Below are 23,956 nucleotides of genomic sequence, written 5' to 3' on the forward strand. Positions count from 1 at the left end.
TTAGTCAGAAGGTCCGAGTTTATGGTCAGGAACTTAAAGTCTCTTGCTGTTCCATTGTTGTTTCTCTGTAACAAATTATTTCATTTTAGCTCACAATGATCGATCGTTTTCCGCGCATTGTTTGTGAGGTCTTTCCACCACCCAAAAATTAATTGTGGACGTCTTACAGTGAATCATATAGACCGACCTTTAAGTTCCCTACCGTATTTGCATGTTTCCCGCCACGTCTTTGTAATGTAACGTCATCAGTGAGTGTGTCAAGTCTCTTTACAGAAAACGTTATATTCTTGGATCATTCCCCAGGAGCTTTACTTAACCTTGTTCCTCATTCTTATATCTGACATGGACGCAAATACGAGCTTCAGCTTCTTATTATCCTTTACAGATAATGCAAGAATAAGATGCGGAAAGGTTGCAAAAGAGATATTAACCAAGTCTTTAACTAGGCAACTGAGAACGTGGGTTTCATTGGAGATAAGTTTCAACTCCTTCGGTATGGGAAAAATGGAAAAAAGTCAGAAGTAACACATGATACAGGACAGACGCAGGTGCTGCCATAAACCACTTGAATAATGTGAAAGACCTCGGAGTAATAATGGCTAACGACCTAACCTTCAGCGAACACAAAGTAACAACGGTTGCCTCATGCAGAGGGATGGCAGACTGGATGCTGCGGATCTTCAAGACATGAGAAGAATGTTGATATTCCTCATTGCAGTAATTCTTTCAAGAACTGAATATTTTTTGCGGTCTAACATCACCCTACAAGGCGGGCGAAATCGGGGAATTAGAAAGTGTTCAGAGATATTTCACAGTCCATATCAATGTGACAAAGGAACTAATTTACTGGGAACGGTTGAAATCTCTGGGGTTGTGCTCCCTGGAGTGCAGACGGGATATGTACATCGTTTCTACGTGGAAAATCGTAATAGTTATGGTTCCCAACTTACGTTCTGGAATAATATCCTTCCAGCACAACATGCATGCAAGACTTTGTAAAATATCATCTCTGAAATACAAAGGTGTGATATGCACGAAAAGAAAGAACACCTTTAAAATCCGGGGCTCAAGACCCTTCAACACGTTGCTAGCTACCACCAGAAACAGCATGGAATACACAGTAGGGCAGGTAAAGAGCCAGGCTGTAGGGGCTATGTCGGCATGAGGGCTACGGCTTCCAACATCTTGGTCGAACAACGACCAAATCCAACTGCTTGAAGCCAACCAGGAGAGGAGGGAGGGAGGGAGGGAGAAGGGTATGGAAAGCAGGAAGGGAAAGGATTAAGGAGAGTAGGGAGGGAGAGGGTCGAGGAGAGTTGTAAGGAAGAACAAGAAGAATAACGACGAAGAGGGACAAGGAGAGTAGTGAGGGAGAGGTTCAGTGAGAGTTGGGAGGGAGTGGGAATAGGATAGACACGTGATGGATCATGACGGGGATATCTGTAGTCATAATCTTATTTATGGTGACAACAGATTCGTGGCACGAAAGGCACCTGCCTCCTTGCCCACCACTCCCTCCAGTTCAGCAGTTTGGGAAGAAAATGTTGAGAAGGAACACCACGCAGTATGGAGAGCTTATACTGCTATGGAGATTTTATAGGAAAGTATGTATAAGTTCTTTACACTGATTATAGGTCTGTTAACTGGTATAGGATAGCACTGAGGTGTTTGTTTAGTCTTGATATTATTGATCTTTTTGCATGTGCTGCTTCTGGTGATGATATATCCCGGTATTCTACAATTCTACTGCTGAAAAGTCTTTTGCCCACATTTCTGTTACATCTTCTTCCTTTTTTATTCCAAACTATTATCACTGGTCGTTCAATCTGTCTGATGTAAAGAAATTTTCGTAAATAACATTATGGAAATATATTGGGCATTTTGAACAGTTCCGCTGTATCTTGGAGTCTGCGCTTTTTAAGGAAATCCATTGAGGTCTCCCTTCGTCACAAGGCTTATATCTGCATAAACTAATTAACTTTGTTGTTTTCTGAATTTTATCTCGTTTTTCATCCTTCAGGTCTGATGACCAGAAGGGAACTTTATACATCAACTAAAGTTTCACTTGGATGTTGTAAGATGTGAGGAGGACATAGAGTAAGGAAAAGGACAAGAAAAGTTGGGAAAGAGGGACTTGTTGAGAGTAGGGAGGGACAGGGAGAAGGAGAGGTTGTGGGGAGGGCAGATGACAGGAGACGTGATGGATTATGGAGCAGTCAGGTCTATCTTCCTTACATATCAGAGGTGGAAGCAGTACCCGGCCCCTGCCCGCCCAGCACTCTCTCTGGCACAACAGACTCCAAGAAAATAGTCAAGACGATGCGTCATGTGGTATGGACAGGATGTACTACCGTTGACATTCTGTAGGAAAGTGTGAAGCGGGAATATTACCCTCGTCCACTGGATATTCAGGAATATTCCCAGCAGGAGGCTCATGGCTCAAGAGCAAAGTTATCATAATTGTTCTCCATCTTGAGCAGGTTTAGTTACTATAGTCCACGTAGTCAACATACCCAAGCCTTGAGTACATACAACAGAGGATATCTGACATGTGTCAACCTTGAGTACATACAACAGAGGATATCTGACATGTGTCAACCTTGAGTACATACAACAGAGGATATCTGACATGTGTCAACCTTGAGTACATACAACAGAGGATATCTGACATGTGTCAACCTTGAGTACATACAACAGAGGATATCTGACATGTGTCAACCTTGAGTACATACAACAGAGGATATCTGACATGTGTCAACCTTGAGTACATACAACAGAGGATATCTGACATGTGTCAACCTTGAGTACATACAACAGAGGATATCTGACATGTGTCAACCTTGAGTACATACAACAGAGGATATCTGACATGTGTCATCCTTGAGTACATACAACAGAGGATATCTGACATGTGTCAACCTTGAGTACATACAACAGAGGATATCTGACATGTGTCAACCTTGAGTACATACAACAGAGGATATCTGACATGTGTCAACCTTGAGTACATACAACAGAGGATATCTGACATGTGTCAACCTTGAGTACATACAACAGAGGATATCTGACATGTGTCATCCTTGAGTACATACAACAGAGGATATCTGACATGTGTCAACCTTGAGTACATACAACAGAGGATATCTGACATGTGTCAACCTTGAGTACATACAACAGAGGATACCTGACATGTGTCAACCTTGAGTACATACAACAGAGGATATCTGACATGTGTCAACCTTGAGTACATACAACAGAGGATATCTGACATGTGTCAACCTTGAGTACATACAACAGAGGATATCTGACATGTGTCAACCTTGAGTACATACAACAGAGGATATCTGACATGTGTCAACCTTGAGTACATACAACAGAGGATATCTGACATGTGTCAACCTTGAGTACATACAACAGAGGATATCTGACATGTGTCAACCTTGAGTACATACAACAGAGGATATCTGACATGTGTCATCCTTGAGTACATACAACAGAGGATATCTGACATGTGTCATCCTTGAGTACATACAACAGAGGATATCTGACATGTGTCAACCTTGAGTACATACAACAGAGGATATCTGACATGTGTCTGAAGTACGGTGGATACGAATTATATTACAATCATATCGCAAACATTCGCTGTTTGTTTGATATTTTTACTCTTTTTATCACCAATATTGTCTCGTCACTTGAAATATTTGACTATGCTGGAAGACCTAACTGTTCAGTATTGATTCCACTAATATATTTAAAATCTTGACTGTTATGTGGATCGGCTTCATTTCTGAATCACATCTCAGAATCTAGAACCAGTTGATTTATTCTGTCTCTTCCTCACAACAGCTGAGCGCTGGTCTGGTTACCATGGCGACGTTTGTAAACAATATCGTGTCGTCTCCCTGGTAACGGGCGCGTTGCAGTTCACGCCTTGCAAGTGGTGAGTGATCAGCTGGGCTGCTCATGGGAATTATGTGAATGCAACGTACGTTGTGTGCTGGATAGTAGATGTACCACCCACCTGAACTGATTGAAGGTGAGTGGAGCTTCGTCAGCGTCAGTCAGTCTGTGTTTGTGATGGTGTGTGTCTTGAATGCCACACTGAGGTATGTGTGTGTGTGTTCGTCGTGTGACGGAGTCGTCCATCATCACAACACAAGAACACAATTGTTTTGTACCGACCAAGATGTTACATTGCTGGAACAAGAGCGAGATGATGATTGATCATTTGTACATGATATTAATAATGATAAGCTTGTAGAGAGCATATGTTGACAAAGGTTGGAAACTGGAAGTATTTTCACATATCTTCGTTGTTATTGATGGAAAGCGTAAATGTTTTAGAACACGGAAAATATAGTTATGGTGTATAATGCAATTATACCGTTTGTTAGGAAGTTTGTTAAAGAAAGGACACACCAATATATTATCTCAGTTATTGGCAAAAATGTGATAATAGACATATTAAAGGATAATTTTTAACAATAGACATATTAAAGGATACTTTTTAACATGATAGACAAAGGATACTTTTAACATAATAGACATATCAAAGGATACTTTTTTCTGAATTCCTCTTGAACCAGTGGATTTAATTGCATGGAAACAACAAGACTATAATGTTACAATTTAACCAGGAAATTGTGATGTGAATCTTCCAGTAGAGTATGATTGTAGCGTTAGCTTGAACACCCGAGGAAGAGTTTTTTGATTTCTGTTTCAACTAGCCAGACGATGGACCATCTTATTGATGGTGTCAGGCGATAGCACTCAAGCCAGGTAGGCGAGTCTCCATGCGAGGACACGTGTCATACCGATGATACAAGATATACCATGACATGTCGCCAACTTAGGAAGTATGTAAAGGTGAGGAACACACACGCCACCATCAGGAAGTTGGCCCATCACGTGAGCTGACCTGCTCCTCTTCCCCCATGTCGTCAGTTCCTGGTAAGACTGATCGTGCATGGTATCAAGCCTCAGTATTGAAGACCACAAGAACGTTTGGCCAAATCTTTCATGTTTCATACATACGAGGCTCACCTTTACGTTGGATTTTGAAAGAATTAGTGGCAATAACTGCCTTGAATATAGGCAAGACGACATGATCGCATACATTACACCTCGACCTTCTCCGTGTCAGGGTAGACAATAGTCAGTGTAGGGATCACAGTAGTCAGTGTGGGATCACAGTAGTCAGTGTAGGGATCACAGTAGTCAGTGTAGGGATCACAGTAGTCAGTGTGGGATCACAGTAGTCAGTGTAGGGATCACAGTAGTCAGTGTGAGATCACAGTAGTCAGTGTAGGGATCACAATAGTCAGTGTGAGATCACAGTAGTCATTGTAGGGATCACAGTAGTCAGTGTGAGATCACAGTAGTCAGTGTAGGGATCAAAGTAGTCAGTGTAGGGATCACAGTAGTCAGTGTAGGGATCACAGTAGTCAGTGTGAGATCACAGTAGTCAGTGTAGGGATCACAGTAGTCAGTGTAGGGATCACAGTAGTCAGTGTAGGGATCACAGTAGTCAGTGTAGGGATCACAATAGTCAGTGTAGGGATCACAGTAGTCAGTGTAGGGATCACAGTAGTCAGTGTAGGGATCACAGTAGTCAGTGTGGGATCACAGTAGTCAGTGTAGGGATCACAGTAGTCAGTGTAGGGATCACAGTAGTCAGTGTAGGTATCACAGTAGTCAGTGTGAGATCACAGTAGTCAGTGTAGGGATCACAGTAGTCAGTGTAGGGATCACAGTAGTCAGTGTAGGGATCACAGTTGTCAGTGTAGGGATCACAATAGTCAGTGTGAGATCACAGTAGTCAGTGTAGGGATCACAGTAGTCAGTGTAGGGATCACAGTAGTCAGTGTAGGGATCACAGTAGTCAGTGTAGGGATCACACTAGTCAGTGTGGGGATCACAGTAGTCAGTGTAGGGATCACAGTAGTCAGTGTGGGATCACAGTAGTCAGTGTAGGGATCACAGTAGTCAGTGTGAGATCACAGTAGTCAGTGTAGGGATCACAGTAGTCAGTGTAGGGATCACACTAGTCAGTGTGGGGATCACAGTAGTCAGTGTAGGGATCACAGTAGTCAGTGTAGGGATCACACTAGTCAGTGTGGGGATCACAGTAGTCAGTGAAGGGATCACAGTAGTCAGTGTAGGGATCACACTAGTCAGTGTGGGGATCACAGTAGTCAGTGTAGGGATCACAGTAGTCAGTGTAGGGATCACAGTAGTCAGTGTAGGGATCACACTAGTCAGTGTGGGGATCACAGTAGTCAGTGTAGGGATCACAGTAGTCAGTGTAGGGATCACACTAGTCAGTGTGGGGATCACAGTAGTCAGTGTAGGGATCACAGTAGTCAGTGTAGGGATCACACTAGTCAGTGTGGGATCACAGTAGTCAGTGTAGGGATCACAGTAGTCAGTGTAGGGATCACAGTAGTCAGTGTAGGGATCACAGTAGTCAGTGTAAGGATCACAGTGGTCAGTGTGGGATCACAGTAGTCAGTGTAGGGATCACAGTAGTCAGTGTGGGATCACAGTGGTCAGTGTAGGGATCACAGTAGTCAGTGTAGGGATCACAGTAGTCAGTGTAGGGATCACAGTAGTCAGTGTAGGGATCACAGTAGTCAGTGTGGGATCACAGTAGTCAGTGTAGGGATCACAGTAGTCAGTGTAGGGATCACAGTAGTCAGTGTGGGATCACAGTAGTCAGTGTAGGGATCACAGTAGTCAGTGTAGGGATCACAGTAGTCAGTGTAGGGATCACAGTAGTCAGTGTGGGATCACACTAGTCAGTGTAGGGATCACACTAGTCAGTGTTGGGATCATAGTAGTCAGTGTAGGGATTACAGTAGCCAGTGTGGGATCACAGTAGTTAGTGTGGGGATCACAGTAGTCAGTGTAGGGATCACAGTAGTCAGTGTAGGGATCACAGTAGTCAGTGTAGGGATCACAGTAGTCAGTGTAGGGATCACAGTAGTCAGTGTAGGGATCACAGTAGTCAGTGTGGGATCACAGTAGTCAGTGTAGGGATCACAGTAGTCAGTGTAGGGATCACAGTAGTCAGTGTAGGATCACAGTAGTCAGTGTAGGGATCACAGTAGTCAGTGTAGGGATCACAGTAGTCAGTTGGTAGGGGTATCACAGTAGTCAGTGTGGGATCACAGTAGTCAGTGTAAGATCACAGTAGTCAGTGTAGGGATCACAGTAGTCAGTGTGGGATCACAGTAGTCAGTGTAGGGATCACAGTGGTCAGTGTGGGATCACAGTAGTCAGTGTAGGGATCACAGTAGTCAGTGTGGGATCACAGTAGTCAGTGTAGGGATCACAGTAGTCAGTGTGGGATCACAGTAGTCAGTGTAGGGATCACAGTGGTCAGTGTGGGATCACAGTAGTCAGTGTGGGATCACAGTAGTCAGTGTAGGGATCACATTAGTCAGTGTAGGGATCACAGTAGTCAGTGTAGGGATCACAGTAGTCAGTGTGGGATCACATTAGTCAGTGTAGGGATCACAGTAGTCAGTGTGGGATCACAGTAGTCAGTGTAGGGATCACAGTAGTCAGTGTGGGGATCACAGTAGTCAGTGTGGGGATCACAGTAGTCAGTGTGGGATCACAGTAGTCAGTGTAGGGATCACAGTAGTCAGTGTGGGGATCATAGTAGTCAGTGTAGGGATCATAGTAGTCAGTGTAGGGATCACAGTAGTCAGTGTAGGGATCACAGTAGTCAGTGTAGGGATCACAGTAGTCAGTGTGGGATCACAGTAGTCAGTGTAGGGATCACAGTGGTCAGTGTAGGGATCACAGTGGTCAGTGTAGGGATCACAGTAGTCAGTGTAGGGATCACAGTAGTCAGTGTAGGGATCACAGTAGTCAGTGTGGGATCACAGTAGTCAGTGTGGGATCACAGTAGTCAGTGTAGGGATCACAGTGGTCAGTGTAGGGATCACAGTAGTCAGTGTAGGGATCACAGTAGTCAGTGTGGGGATCACAGTAGTCAGTGTGGGGATCACAGTAGTCAGTGTAGGGATCACAGTAGTCAGTGTAGGGATCACAGTAATCAGTGTGGGATCACAGTAGTCAGTGTAGGGATCACAGTAGTCAGTGTGGGATCACAGTAGTCAGTGTAGGGATCACAGTAGTCAGTGTAGGGATCACAGTAGTCAGTGTAGGGATCACAGTAGTCAGTGTGGGATCACAGTAGTCAGTGTGGGGTTCACAGTAGTCAGTGTAGGGATCACAGTAGTCAGTGTGGGATCACAATAGTCAGTGTAGGGATCACAGCAGTCAGTGTAGGGATCACAATAGTCAGTGTGGGATCACAGTAGTCAGTGTGGGATCACAGTAGTCAGTGTGGGGATCACAGTAGTCAGTGTAGGGATCACAGTAGTCAGTGTGGGATCACAGTAGTCAGTGTAGGGATCACAGTAGTCAGTGTAGGGATCACAGTAGTCAGTGTGGGATCACAGTAGTCAGTGTGGGGATCACAGTAGTCAGTGTAGGGATCACAGTAGTCAGTGTAGGGATCACAGTAGTCAGTGTAGGGATCACAGTAGTCAGTGTGGGATCACAGTAGTCAGTGTGGGATCACAGTAGTCAGTGTAGGGATCACAGTAGTCAGTGTAGGGATCACAGTAGTCAGTGTGGGATCACAGTAGTCAGTGTGGGGATCACAGTAGTCAGTGTAGGGATCACAGTAGTCAGTGTAGGGATCACAGTAGTCAGTGTAGGGATCACAGTAGTCAGTGTGGGATCACAGTAGTCAGTGTGGGATCACAGTAGTCAGTGTGGGATCACAGTAGTCAGTGTGGGGATCACAGTAGTCAGTGTAGGGATCACAGTAGTCAGTGTAGGGATCACAGTAGTCAGTGTAGGGATCACAGTAGTCAGTGTGGGATCACTTTTTTCTTTATCCAGGTAAACTGATGACAACCGTTCACCTGACCATGGTTGAGACGGGTACTGCTATTGATGAAAAGACGATTGGGGTACCTTACCCTCACGATGGAATATATATATATATATATATATATATATATATATATATATATATATATATATATATATATATATATATATTATCTCTGGGGATAGGGGAGAAAGAATACTTCCCACGTATTCCCTGCTTGTCGTAGAAGGCGACTAAAAGGGAAGGGAGCTGGGGGCTGGAAATCCTCCCCTCTCGTTTTTTTTTCCAAAAGAAGCAATAGAGAAGGGGGCCAGGTGAGGATATTCCCTCAAAGGCCCAGTCCTCTGTTCTTGACGCTACCTCGCTATCGCGGGAAATGGCGAATAGTATGAAAGAAAAGAAAGATATATATATATATATATATATATATATATATATATATATATATATATATATATATATATATATATACTATACTTGATAGCCGTTTCTCATGTTACCGAGGTAGCGCCAGGAACAGACGAAGAGAGACAGCATTCGCTTACATCCAGGCCCCTGGACGCTTCACATTCCCCGGTTCTGTTCATTGACAGCATGTCGACCCCTGTATACCACATCGTTCCAATTCACTCTGTCCCATCCACACCTTTCACCCTCATGCACTTTCAGACCCCCTGACTTAAAATCTTTTTCACTCCATCCTTCCATCTTCAGTGTGGTTTCTGTTCTTTCTCTCCCCACTTTCGACACATATCTTCGTCAGTCTCTCTTCGCTCATACTCTCCATATGTGCAGACTGTTTCAGCACACCCACTTCTGCTCCGTCAACCACGCTTTCTTTATTACCACACATCTCTCTTACCCTTTTATCACATACTACATCAAACCACCTCACGCCACAGATCCTCCTCAGACATTTACATTCAAACACACCACCCTCCTCCATATAACCCTGTGTGTATCCCATACCTTGTGTCCATACCATATTGTTAGGACTACTACACCTTCATACTTAGTTCTGCCTTCTAGATAACGACCTCTCTTTTCACACATTCTTTAATGTTCCCAAAACCTTTGCCCCCTTACCTACCTTATGACTCACTTCCGTTTACATGTTTACTTTCAGTTGTCTAAAACACACTACTTCCTCCAGATTTTCTTTATTCAAACTCTCACTCCAACTGACCTGTCCCTCAGCCTTTGCTAAACCTAATAACATTTCTGTTATTTAAATTCACTCTCAACATTCTCCTTTTGCATATTTTTCCAGACCGAGACACTAACTTTTGTAGTTTCTCATCTAAATCTGCCACCAGTGATGTGTCAAAAGCAAGCAACAATTAACTTATTTTCCAGGCCCCATCATCCTTGTCAGACTACATACTCATCCCCTTTCTCCCTCACCAGCCTGTCCATAAATGAACACACACTCCTGCCGCAGATCAACCTCCATATGGAACAATTCACTCTCCTCTCTTCCTACTCGTACACACACTTTACACCGTTGATAAAGACACTGCTTGTAGAGCAGCTCTCCTCCTATTCCATTATATTTGATCACCGTTTCCTGCGTTAGCGAGGTAGCGCCAGGAAAGAGACAAAAGACCCATCCACTCATATACACATACACGCACATACATGTACATGCACATACATACACGTATACATAACACACAGATACACACATATACATAAACATACACATATATACACATGTACATACTCTTACAGATACATACATATACTTAAACATACGCATACATATATACACATGTACGTATTCATACTTGCTCGCCTTCATCCATTTCTGGCGCCACCCCACCCAACAGGAAACAGCCTCGCCACCCCCTGCGTCAGCGTGGTAGCGCCAGGAAACAGACGAAATAAAGGCCACATCCACTCACACTTATTCTCTAGCTGTCATGTGTAATGCATCAAAACCACAGCTACCTATCCACACCCAGGCTCCATAAACCTTTCCATGTTTTGTTTTACCCTAAACGCTTCACATGCCCTGGTTCAGTCGATTGACAGCACGACGACCTCGGTATACCACATCGTTCCATTTCTCTCCATTCCTTGCATGCCTCTCACCCTTCTGTTTGTTCAGGCTCCATTCGCTCAAGATCTTTTTCAGTCCATCCTTCCACCTCCAGGTTGGTCTCCCACTTCTTATTCCCTTCACCTGACACATATCCTCTTTGTCAACCTTTCCTCTCTCATTATCTCCATATGTCCAAATCATTTTAACACATCCTCTTCTCTCTCAACCACACTCATTTTATTACCACACATCTCTCTTACCGTTTCATTACTTACTCGATCAAACTACCTCATACCACATATTGTCCTCAAACATTTCATTTACAGCAGGCGAGCAAATTTTGAAAACATTAGACATGAAATTCGCTGTACCAATTGGACACAATTTCTTGACGTTTACCCAATTGAGGAAATGTGGAATAATTCTAAAAAGACACTACTCAAGATTGAAAGTAAACAATTCCACGAATTACGAAGAGAATTTGCAATATTTTGAAGCCGTCATGGAAGAATTGGAGAATAAGACTAATTCGCCAAAAGAAGAAAGCATATAAGAGATTCAAATCAATGGGAACCGATGAAAATCACCAGGAATGAATCAAAATCCAAAGAGAGTAGGAAGGTCATGAGACAGAGTAAACGCAACGAAGAAAAAGAATTTCCTTGAAAATCAAGAATAATCCTCAGGAATCCTTCAAGTATATAAGACAAAGGAAGAAAGTAATAGAAGGAATTAGACTATTACGAAACGAACACGACACACTAACTACTGACGACAAGGAAATGGCTGCCATACTAAGTTATTCTTTTAATTTCGTATTCACAATTGAAGAAACATCTCAAATTCCACAACCAGTGAAAATGTTTCAAGGATCAGATGAAGAAGAGTTGAAGGTTAGAGAAATAAAGATCTTTGTAGTACTTGAATACCTGGGCCAATTAAATCCTAACAAATCCAGCGGCCCACATAACTTAACTCCAAGATTTGTAAAGGTCAGGAGACACAGCTGTTATACCACATAACATAAATATTCAATAAATCTCTGTCGGATGGTCAGGTGCCAACTGACTGGAAGCGAATAACAACTGACTCACTTCCCAAGTCCTCTCATCCTCAACAGACTGCATACTTGCTCCTGTCTCCAAAACTCTTGCATTCATCTCCCTAACCACCGTTCCTTAAACAAATTAAACAACCATGGAGACATCACGCACCCCTGCCGCCAACCGACATTCACTGGGAACCAACCACTTTCCTCTCTTCCTACTCGTACACATGCCTTACATCATTGTTAAAAACTTTTCACTGCTTCTAGCAGCTTACCTCCCATAGCATATAGTCTTAAACGTTCCACAAATCTTCTCTATCAACTCTATTATGTACCTTCTCCAGATCCATAAATGCTACATACAAATCCATCTGTTTGTCTAAGGATTTCTCACATACATTCTTCAAAGCAAATACCTGATCCACATATCATCTACCACTTCTGAAACCACACTGCTCTTCCCCAGTCTGATGCTGTAGACATGCTTATACCTTCTCAATCAGTACCCTCCCATATGATTTCCCTGGAATACTCAACAAACTTATGCCTCTGTAAATTGAACACTCACCTTTATCCCCTTTGCCTTTGTACAGTGGCACTGTGTATGCATTCCGCCAACTCTCAGACACTTCACACCATGATCCATACATACATTGAATATCCTTACCAACCAGTCAACTTAACAGTCACCCCCTTTTTTGATAAATTCCACTGCAATATCATCCATACTCCCAACCTTGCCGGCTTTAATCTTTCGCAAAGCTTTCACTACCTCTTCTCTGTTTGCCAGACCATTCTCCCTGACTATCTCATTTCGCACACCACCCCAACCAAAACACCTATATCTGCAACACTACTATCAAACACATTCAACAAACCTTCAAAATACTCACCTCATCTTGTCACTTCATCAGTACTTGTTATTACCTTCCCATTTGCCCCATTCACCGATGTTTCCATATGTTCTGTTGTCTTACACACGCTACATATATATATATATATATATATATATATATATATATATATATATATATATATATATATATATATATATATGTGTGTGTGTGTGTGTGTGTGTGTGTGTGTGTGTGTGTCAGAGGTGGAAAGAAGCAGGAGAAGTGGGAGACCAAATTGGAGGTGGAAGGATGGAGTGAAAAAGATTTTGAGCGATCGGGGCCTGAACATGCAGGAGGGTTAAAGGCGTGCAAGGAATGGAGTAAATTGGAACGATGTGGTATACCGGGGTCGACGTGCTGCCAATGGATTGAACCAGGGCATGTGAAGCGTCTGGGGTAAACATGGAAGATTTTGTAGGGCCTGGATGTGGAAAGGGAGCTGTGGTTTCGGTGCATTACACATGACAGCTAGAGAGTGCGTGTGAACGAATGTGGCCTTTGTTGTCTTTGCGTAGCATTACCTTACGCTTGCGGGGGAAAAGGGGTGCCATTTCATGTGTGGCTAGGTGATGACGGGATTGGTTGAAGGCAGTAAGTATGAATATGTACATGTATATATATATATATATATATATATATATATATATATATATATATATATATATATATATATATATATATAGGTATGTATAGGTAGGTATGTGTGTAGGTATGTATATTTGCGTGTGTGGACGTATGTATATACATGTGTATGGGGGTGGGTTGGGCCATTTCTTTCGTGTTTCCTTGCGCTACCTCGCAAACGCGGGAGACAGCGGCAAAAAAAAAAAAAAATATATATATATATATATATATATATATATATATATATATATATATATATATATATATATATATATATGTATGTGTGTGTGTGTGTGTATACGTTGAAATGTATAGGTATTTATATGTGCGTGTGTGGGCGTTTATGTATATTCATGTGTATGTGGGTGGGTTGGGCCATTCTTTCTTCTGTTTCCTTGTGCTACCTCGCTAACGCGGGAGACAGCAGCAAAGTATAATAAAAAAAAAAATATATATATATATATATATATATATATATATATATATATATATATATATATATATATATATATATATATATATATATATATTATTGAATCTATATTTATTGTACTTTGCCGCTGCCTCCCGCGTTAGCGAGGTAGCGCAAGTATACAGACGAAAGCATGGCTCAACCCACCCACATACAGATGTATATACATAAACGCCCACACACGCACATACACATACCTATACATTTCAACGTATACCTATATATACATATACAGACATATACATATGTATATACATGTTCATATTCATACATGCTGCCTTTATCCATTCCTGCTGCCACCCCTTCACACATGAAATGGCAAAGGCTACATTCGTTCACACTCATAGAGATAGATCTGTCATGTGTAATGCACCGAAACCACGGCTCCCTTTCCACATCCAGGCCCCACAAAACATTCCATGGTTTACCCCAGACACATCACATGCCCTAGTTCAATCCACCGACAGCACGTTGACCCTGGTATACCACATAGTTCCAGTTCACTCTGTTCCTTGCACGCCTTTCACTCCTGCACGTTCAAGCCCCGATCACTCGAAGTCTTTTACATTCTATCCTTCCACCTCCAGTTTGGTCTCCCACTTCTCGTCGTTCCCTTCATCTCAGACACATATATCCTCTTTGTTAATCTTCCCTCACTCATTCTCTCCTTGAGACCAAACCATTTCAATACACCCTCTTCTGCTCTCTCATCCACACTCTTTTTATTACCACACATCTCTCTTACCCTTTCATTACTTACTCGATCAAACCCCCTCACACCACATATTGTCCTCAAATATCTCATTTCCAACACATCCACCCTCCTCCGTATAAGCCTATCTATCGCCCATGCCTTACAACAATATAACATAGTTGGAACCACTATTCCCTCAAACACACCCATTTTTGCTCTCCGAGATAACGTTCTCGCCTTCCACACATTCTTCAACGCTCCCAGAACCTTTGCCCCCGCCCCCACCCTGTGACTCATTTCTGCTTCCATGGATCCATCCGCTGCCAAATCCACTCCCAGATATCTAAAAGACTTCACTTCCTCCAGTTTTTCTCCACTCAAACTTACTTCCCAATTGACTTGTCCCTCAACCCTACTGAACCTAATAGTCTTGCTTTTATTCACATTTACTCTCAACTTTCTTCTTTCACACACTTTAATAAACTCAGTCACCAACTTCTGCAGTTTCTCACACGAATCAGCCACCAGCGCTGTATCATCAGCGAACAACAACTGACTCACTTCCCAAGCCCTCTCATCCACAACAGACTTCATACTTGCCTCTTTTTCCAAAACTCTTGCATTCACCTCCCTAACAACCCCATCCATATACAAATTAAACAACCATGGAGACATCACACAACCCCTGCCGCAAACCTAAATTCACTGAGAACCAATCACTTTCCTCTCTTCCAACACGTACACGTCTTGCATCCTCGATGAAAACTTCTCACTGCTTCTAGCAACGTGCCTCCCACACCATATACTTTTAATACCTTCCACAGAGCATCTCTATCACCTCTATTAGATGCCTTCTCTAGATCCATAAATGTTACATACGAATCCATCTGTTTTTCTAAGTATTTCTCACAAACATTTTATAAAGCAAAGACATGATCCACACATCCTCTACTACTTCTGAAACCGCACTGCTCTTCCCCAATCTGATGCTCTCTACATGCCTTCACCCTCTCAGTCAATACCCTCCCATATGATTTCCCAGGAATACTCAACAAACTTATACCTCTGTAATTTGAACACTCACCTATACCCCTTTGCCTTTGTACAATGGCACTATGTATGCATTCCGCCAGTCCTCAGGCACTTCACCATGAACCATACATTCGCTGAATATCCTCACCAACCATTCTACAACACAATCACCCCCTTTAAAAAAAAATCCTAAGCAATACCCTTCAAACACATTCAACAAGCCTTCAAAATACTCACTCCATCTCCCTCTCACTTCAGCAGTATTTGTTATTACCTCCCCATTTTCCCCCTTCACTGATTTTCTCATTTGTTCTCTTGTCTTACTCACTTTTCCTCCTTCCACAAAATCTTTTTATCCTCCCTAAAATTTTATGTATGTGGGTGGGTTTAGGCCATTCTTTCGTCTATTTCCTTGCGCTACCTCGCAAACGCGGAAGACAGCGAATAAGTTTACTGAAAAGAAAAAAATAATATATAGATTAATACATTATTATTATTATTATTATTATTATTATTATTATTATTATTGTTGTTGTTGTTGTTGTTGTTGTTGTTGTTGTTGTTATTATTATTATACTCTGTCACTTTCTCCCGCGTTAGCGAGGTAGCGCAAGGAAACAGACGAAAGAATGGCCCATCCCACCCACATACATATGTATATACATACACGTCCACACACACACACATATACATACCTATATATTTCAACGTATATATATACATACACATATATTTATATGTACACATGTACATAATTCATACTTGCTGCCTTTATTCATTCCCGTCGCCACCCCGCCACACATGAAATGACAACCCCCTCCCCCTGCACACGCGCGAGGTAGCGCTAGGAAAAGACAACAAAGGCCACATTCGTTCACACTCAGTCTCTAGCTGTCATGTATAATGCACCAAAACCACAGATCCCTTTCCACATCCATGCCCCACAAAACTTTTCATGGTTTACCCCAGACGCTTCACATGCCCTGGTTCAATCCATTGACAACACGTCGACCTCGGTATACCACATCGTTCCAATTCACTCTATTCCTTGCACGCCTTTCACCCTCCTTCAAGCCTCGATCACTCAAAATCTTTTTCACTCCATCCATCCATCCATCTAAAATTTGGTCTCCCACTTCTCCTCGTTCCCTCCACGTCTGACATATATCCTCTTTGTCAATCGCCCCTCACTCATTCTCTCCATGTGACCAAAGCATTTCAAAACACCCTCTTCTGCTCTCTCAATCACACTCTTTTTATTACCACATATCTCTCTTACCCTTTCATTACTTACTCGATCAAACCACCTCACACCACATATTGTTCTCAATCATCTCATTTCCAACACATCCATCCTTCTCCACACAACTCTATCTATAGCCCACGCCTCGCAACCATACCCATTTTTGCTTTCCGAGATAATGTTCTCGCCTTCCACACATTTTTCAACGCTCCCAGTACTTTCGCCCCCTCCCCCACCTTGTGACTCATTTCCGCTTCCATGGTTCCATCCGCTGCCAAATCCACTCCTAGATATCTAAAACACTTCACTTTCTCCAGTTTTTCTCCATTAAAAGTTACCTTCCAACTGACTTGTCTCTCAACCCACTGTACCTAATAACCTTGTTCTTATTCACATTATTCACATTTACTCTCAGCTTTCTTCTTTCACACACTTCACCAAACTCAGTCACCAGCTTCTGCAGTTTCTCACCCGAATCAGCCACTAGCGATGTATCATCAGTGAACAGCAACTTACTCACTTCCCAAGCCCTCTCAAACAAAACAGACTGCATACTTGCCCATCTCTCCAAAACTCTTGCATTCACCTCCCTAACAACCCCATCCATAAACAAATTAAACAACCATGGAGACATCACGCACCCCTGCCGCAAATCGACATTTACTGAGAACCAATCACTATCCTCTCTTCCTACTCGTACACATCCCTTACATCCTCGATAAAGTCTTTTCACTGCTTCTAGCAACTTACCTCCCACACCATATATTCCTAATACCTTCCACAGAGCATCTCTATCAACTCTATCATATGCCTTCTCCAGATTCATAAATGCTACATACAAATCCATTTGCTTTTCTAAGGATTTCTCACTAACATTCTTCAAAGCAAACACCTGATCCACTCATCCTCTACCACTTCTGAAACCACACTTCTCTTCCGCAGTCTGATGCTCTGTGCATGCTTTCATTCTCTCAATCAATACCCTCCCATATAATTTCCGAGGAATACTCAACAAACTTATACCTCTGTAATTTGAGCTCTCACCTTTATCCCCCTTGCCTTTATACAATGGCACTATGCATGCATTCCGCCAATCCTCAGGCACCTCACCATGAGTCATACATACATTGAATATCCTTACCAACCAGTCAGCAACACAGTCACCTCCTTTTTTAATGAATTCCACTGCAAAACCATCCAAACCTGCTGCCTTGCCGGCTTTCATATTCCGCAAAGCTTTTACTACCTCTTGTCTGTTTACCAAGTTATTCTCCCAGACCCTCTCACTTTGCACACCCCCTCGACCAAAACACCCTATATCTGCCACTCTATCATCTAACGCATTCAACAAACCTTCAAAATACTCACTCCATCTCACATCACCGCTACTTGGTATTAACTCCCCATGAGCCCCCTTCACCGATGTTCCCATTTGTTCTCTTGTCTTACGTATTTTATTTACCTCCTTCCAAAACATGTTTTTATTTCCCCTCAAATTTAATGATACTCTCTCACCTCAACTCTCATTTGCCTTCTTTTTCACCTCTTGCACCTTTCTTATACATACATTAAATACTTTACCAACCAGTCAACAACACAGTCACCCCCTTTTTTAATAGATTCCACTGCAATACCATCCAATCCCGCTGCCTTGCCGGCTTTCATTATCTTCAAAGCTTTTACTACCTCTTCTCTATTTACCAAATCATTCTCCCTAACCTCTCACTTCGCACACCACCTCGACTAAAACACCCTATATCTGCCACTCTATCATCTAACACATTCAACAAACCTTCAAAATACTCACTCCATCTCACATCACCACTACTTGTTATTAACTCCCCATTATCCCCCTTCACCGATGTTCCAATTTGTTCTCTTGTCTTACGTACTTATTTGCCTCATTCCAAAACATGTTTTTATTCTCCCTCAAATTTAATGAGTCTCACCCAACTCTCATTTGCTCTCTTTTTCACCTCTTGCACCGTTCTCTTGACCTCCTGCCTCTTTCTTTTATACATCTCCCAGTCATTTGCACTGTTTCCCTGCAAAGATCATCCAAATGCCTTTCTCTTCTCTTTCACTAATGATCTTACTTCTTCATCCCACCACTTACTACCCTTTCTAATTTGCCCACCTTCCACGCTTCTCATGCCACAAGCATCTTTTGCGCAAGCCATCACTGCTTCCCTAAATACATCCCATTCCTACCCCGCTCCCCTTACGTTCTTAGCTCTCACCTTTTTCCATTCTGCACTCAGTCTCTCCTGGTACTTCCTCGCACAGGTCTCCTTCCGAAGCTCACCTACTCTCACCACTCTCTTCACCCCAACATTCTTCTTTTCTGAAAGTCTCTCTCTCTCTCTCTCTCTCTCTCTCTCTCTCTCTCTATATATATATATATATATATATATATATATATATATATATATATATATATATATTGTATGGTTGCGAGGCGTGGGCTATGGATAGAGTTGTGCGCAGGAGGGTGGATGTGCTGGAAATGAGATGTTTGAGGACAGTGTGTAGTGTGAGGTGGTTTGACCGAGTAAGTAATGTAAGGGTAAGAGAGATTTGTGGAAATAAAAAGAGCGTGGTTGAGAGAGCAGAAGAGGGTGTTTTGAAATGGTTTGGGCACATAGAGAGAATGAGTGAGGAAAGATTGACCAAGAGGATTTATGTGTCGGAGGTGGAGGGAGCGAGGGGAAGTGGGAGACCAAATTGGAGGTGGAAAGATGGAGTGAAAAAGATTTTGAGTGATCGGGGCCTGAACATGCAGGAGGGTGAAAGGCGGGCAAGGAATAGAGTGAATTGGATCGATGTGGTATACCGGGGTCGACGTGCTGTCAATGGATTGAATCAGGGCTTGTGAAGCGTCTGGGGTAAACCATGGAAAGTTGTGTGGGGCCTGGATGTGGAAAGGGAGCTGTGGTTTCGGGCATTATTACATGACAGCTAGAGACTGAGTGTCAACGAATGGGGCCTTTGTTGTCTTTTTCTAGCGCTACCTCACACACATGAGGGAAGAGGGGGATGTTATTCCATGTGTGGCGAGGTGGCGATGGGAATAAATAAAGGCAGACAGTATGAATTATGTACATGTGTATATATGTATATGTCTGTGTGTGTATATTTATGTGTCCATTTAGATGTATAGGTATGTATATTTGCGTGTGTGGACGTGTATGTTTATACATGTGTACGAGGGTGGGTTGGGCCATTTCTCTCGTCTGTTTCCTTGCGCTACCTCGCAGACGCGGGAGACAGCGACAAAGCAAAATAATAATAATAAAAAATATATATATATATCTTATAAACCTCCAACAGCCAATTTCGAACCTGGGACCCCTGCACTGATACTGCTATGCTACTATCGCCCTTAATAGGAAAATGATTATTCGAATATTATGTAATCGAATACTCTTCGTCTCACGTTGGTGAGCAGTGGGGTCTATAGGGATCAAATCCCCTCAGGCTCACGTAACCAGCAGATCGCATTTTACAGGAACCTGACTGTACAACACGGAGGTATATAGAATACGAATAAAGTGCTTAAGCGCGCAGTCTCAGAGTATACAAACCTCCAACAGCCAGTCTATACAAATCATAGTTAGGCTATACGACGCATTTCTATGCCTGGCTGTGGCTGTGGCACATACGGCTCCACCATGGCCATGCTAACGACTTGGTATCAATGTTTTATTTGAGACAGCGAAAGGTGGAGAGCGGACGTGCGCAGTAGTCGTCCATGGCAGGTCTTGGTGTGGCCTGGTCCAGGTTAGGTGTTGTGTAACCAAGGTCGGTGAACAGTGACGCACTTTGTGGAGTCTAGCCTCGCTCACATGACCGCCGGTGGACGAGGTCAAGGGTGACGTGGGCACGACGAAGCAGGCGGCACGGGTTGAGGAGAGAGGAATAATGAAGAGGGGAAGGAAGATGACAAGGAAGGATAGCAGAAGGTGGAGGGTAAGTGGAGGAGGTAGAAGGGAGGGAGGAGAGGTGGGGAAAGTGAGGCTAGGTAGGGAGGGGGTCAGTGACGCAAGTGGGTGGACGGTGTGGGTAAGGGAGAAGACCTGCAGACGACCTACACTTAGGTACTCCTTGATGGAGCATGGCGCTCAAGGCTGTGTAGCGGTCATGGGTGCAGGGCAAGTATAGCGAGCAAGTTGAGCAGCCTGGCTATGTCATGAGAGCCACAGCCCCTTGATGCAAGTGACGACTCATGTTCTTGATGCTGGAACCAAAGACATTTTCCTCACATTCATCTCTCACGGTCTAACACTATTACTGCCATAGTGTTTATCTTCAAAACTTTCCTCTCCTCAGGTTAGTCTTGCAGAGCTGGTTCTACTGAATCACATTTGTTCTGCCATAGTAACAGCCCAATATCTTAACGTGACGGTGGATCATCCTCAGAGTCAGTACTGTAGTGATCCGTCGTCATCATTATGATGCTACCTGCTGAATGATGTATGGCGTAGAACATGGGGAGCATGCTTACTGTGGACCCAGCTTGAGAGCATTGAACCAACAGAACATGCTCACTTTGCCACAGTTTACGAGCATTGGACTAGAGGCATTATGCTCACCGTGCTTTAGCCACGTGGGTGAGCGTAAGAGGGAGCATGTTCACTGTGGTGCCAGCCCAGGGATGTAGACCACGACGAACATGATCATTCCAGCTCAGATGTGTGGACCAGGGGGAGTATGACGACTCTGGTGCCAGCCCAGGGGTGTGGACCAGGGGGACATGATGACTGGGGTGTGGACCAGCGGGAACATTAATGTAGTGCCAGCCCAGGTGTGTGGACCAGGGGGACATGATGACTGGGGTGTGGACCAGGTGGACATGATGACGGGTGTGGACCAGAGGGAACATGATGACTGTGGTGCCAGCTCCGGGTTGTGGACCAGGGGAACATGACAGGTGCCAGCCCTGGGGTGGACCAGGGGGAACATGAGTGTGGTGCCATCCCTGAGGTTTGGGCCAGAGAGATCATGATGGCTGTAGCCCCAACCTTGGAATGTTGACCAAGGGCACAGTTAACCCTGAGCTTCAAGAACAGCAAGTCATCTTTTTTGTTGGTGCAGCTGGAGCAGATCACCGAGCGTCTGGTGGGCCATACAGATGGCACAAGGTACTCTACCGAGCACCAAGCTGCAGCCAGGCTCCTCAAGGGCACTTCTTTGGCATTCTCTTGTCCATTGTCGTGTCGCACATTTGTGTATTGGATCGTACACAGTTTCTTAATTGAATAACCAAACAAACCAAAGTTCGCTACTCCACATGACTGTGTTTATCGTCTGACTTAGCGAGTGCCAAACGATCCTCATAAACAACTAACGTAGGAAAACTTGTTTATGTTTTACTACGGGTACTGACGTGACTTTTATCTTAATTCATGTAGCCTGAGCCTCTTATATCTTGCAGATGGACGTTCGCGTGGCGCCACACACACCAGCCACCAGGCGGCCATCTCAAGGTGGACCTGACAGCAGGAGCAGCAGCAAGAGCCGTCCCGCTACAGCAGGCAGGTCTTCATCATCAACAGTAGCAGCAGCAGCAGCAGCAGGCAGGGCGCCACCCCCGACCCTCACACTCCACCTCAGCGTAAGTTCTCAGTCAGGTGAATGAATTCTCGCTGTGACGAGGTCGTTGTGTCTCGGGTTTGTAAATAAAGCTTGAGCGTTGCACTGCGTCGTCGGTATTTGGTGTTAGGTTCTGGATCCAGTCTGCAAGGTGTGTAACCTTGAGTCCCGGGGATGAATAAATGAGTTGGTAGAATTGGCTGGTACTTAACGACCGAATATAATGATATTTTCAGGAGAGAATATAAGCAAGCCAAATTTTCTCTCCCAGGACGCTGCCGTGGGGCATCATGGAGGGAAGCACCAGGGACCTAGCGGAACCCCAGTGGAGGCTGCAGGAGGAGGCAAGAAGTCTGGTGTGGGCGGGGCGCGGCGGAGTAGGACCTCTAGGAAAGGCAGCCTCAAAGCGGACGCCGGGGAGTCAGGTCGTCTCCTGCCGGGGCGTCCCAAGATGGTATGTCTGCTCTCCTAGCCACGTCTCGCCTCAGTCTTGACCCCCTCTATAGCACTACCTCAGCATGTTCTTGTCTCATACGTAGAATGAGGCAAGTCTTTCATAATACTAACGATACCTACAGTTCACGGTGTCTATTTCCGTGCTTGTCCCTTGTTTTGTGACCCCTTGTGAGGAGGAGCCTTTCCTTCGTCTCCAAAGTATCCGTTGAAGCTTTTGTAATCCTAATTTCCTGTACTTGTGACATCCTTCACCTTCCTTCCTTAACTGTTGCTTGCGATCCAATTCTAACTCCGCCATCCGTCTTCACAAGACGACCCCCATTTTCCTTCCTTCAACTTTCTATGATGATCCGTGCGTACCTCACCTGTCCACTGTCTCCCTCTGCAGCCTTCACTCCGTCTTGCGGGGCACACTGAGCAGGAGCAGGAGCGGCAACGACACCGTCGGCGTCTGGAGGCCCTGTCACAGCTCGGCCTGCACACCGGCCCGGACCTGGCGCTCAACAGGACACTGCCGCCTCCCCTGCACGGTAAGACCTGTCCCCACGGGAAGTACACACGGGACGGCAAACAGCAGCAGACACCAGGTCGTTTCAGGGTTTTGGGTATTGGAGGAGATCAGGGACAATGATATTGGTGTGGTGAAAGTAGGAAACTAAACATGATTATGCGAAGAGAAATATCTGTAGACGTTATGTGTAACTAAGGTGCTAATAATGTTATTTGTGGACTTGAAGAGAAGTCTTTGTCCAATTTCTTCATAAACGTATTTATTCATGTTTTTCCCCCAACTGTTCATACAGGTAGATTTTTCCGTATGTTATCAGACCTGTTGAATAAAAAGTAGTTCGTCTCATTCGAAGTAAACCGTTTGCCCAGGAGTTTGTTTCCAGTCGCAGGAGTCGGCTGAGACAACTCGAGCCATAAACAGATGCTTA

The 23,956-nt window shown here is 43.9% G+C and overlaps 1 protein-coding gene across 1 annotated transcript in view; it reads left to right on the plus strand.

Annotated features, from left to right (window-relative positions):
- The first annotated feature begins 3,863 nt into the window (after window positions 1–3,863).
- The window catches only part of LOC139750623 (dynein axonemal heavy chain 7-like), a 298,921-nt gene continuing 278,828 nt past the window's right edge, over window positions 3,864–23,956 (plus strand). Inside the window, 4 exon segments of the mRNA XM_071665298.1 lie at window positions 3,864–4,039; window positions 22,405–22,584; window positions 22,834–23,016; window positions 23,407–23,548. Coding sequence (XP_071521399.1) covers window positions 22,405–22,584; window positions 22,834–23,016; window positions 23,407–23,548 — 505 coding nt within the window. The 5' untranslated portion in view covers window positions 3,864–4,039.

Source organism: Panulirus ornatus, chromosome 10 (genome assembly GCF_036320965.1).
Source record: "Panulirus ornatus isolate Po-2019 chromosome 10, ASM3632096v1, whole genome shotgun sequence".
NCBI lineage: Eukaryota > Metazoa > Arthropoda > Malacostraca > Decapoda > Palinuridae > Panulirus > Panulirus ornatus.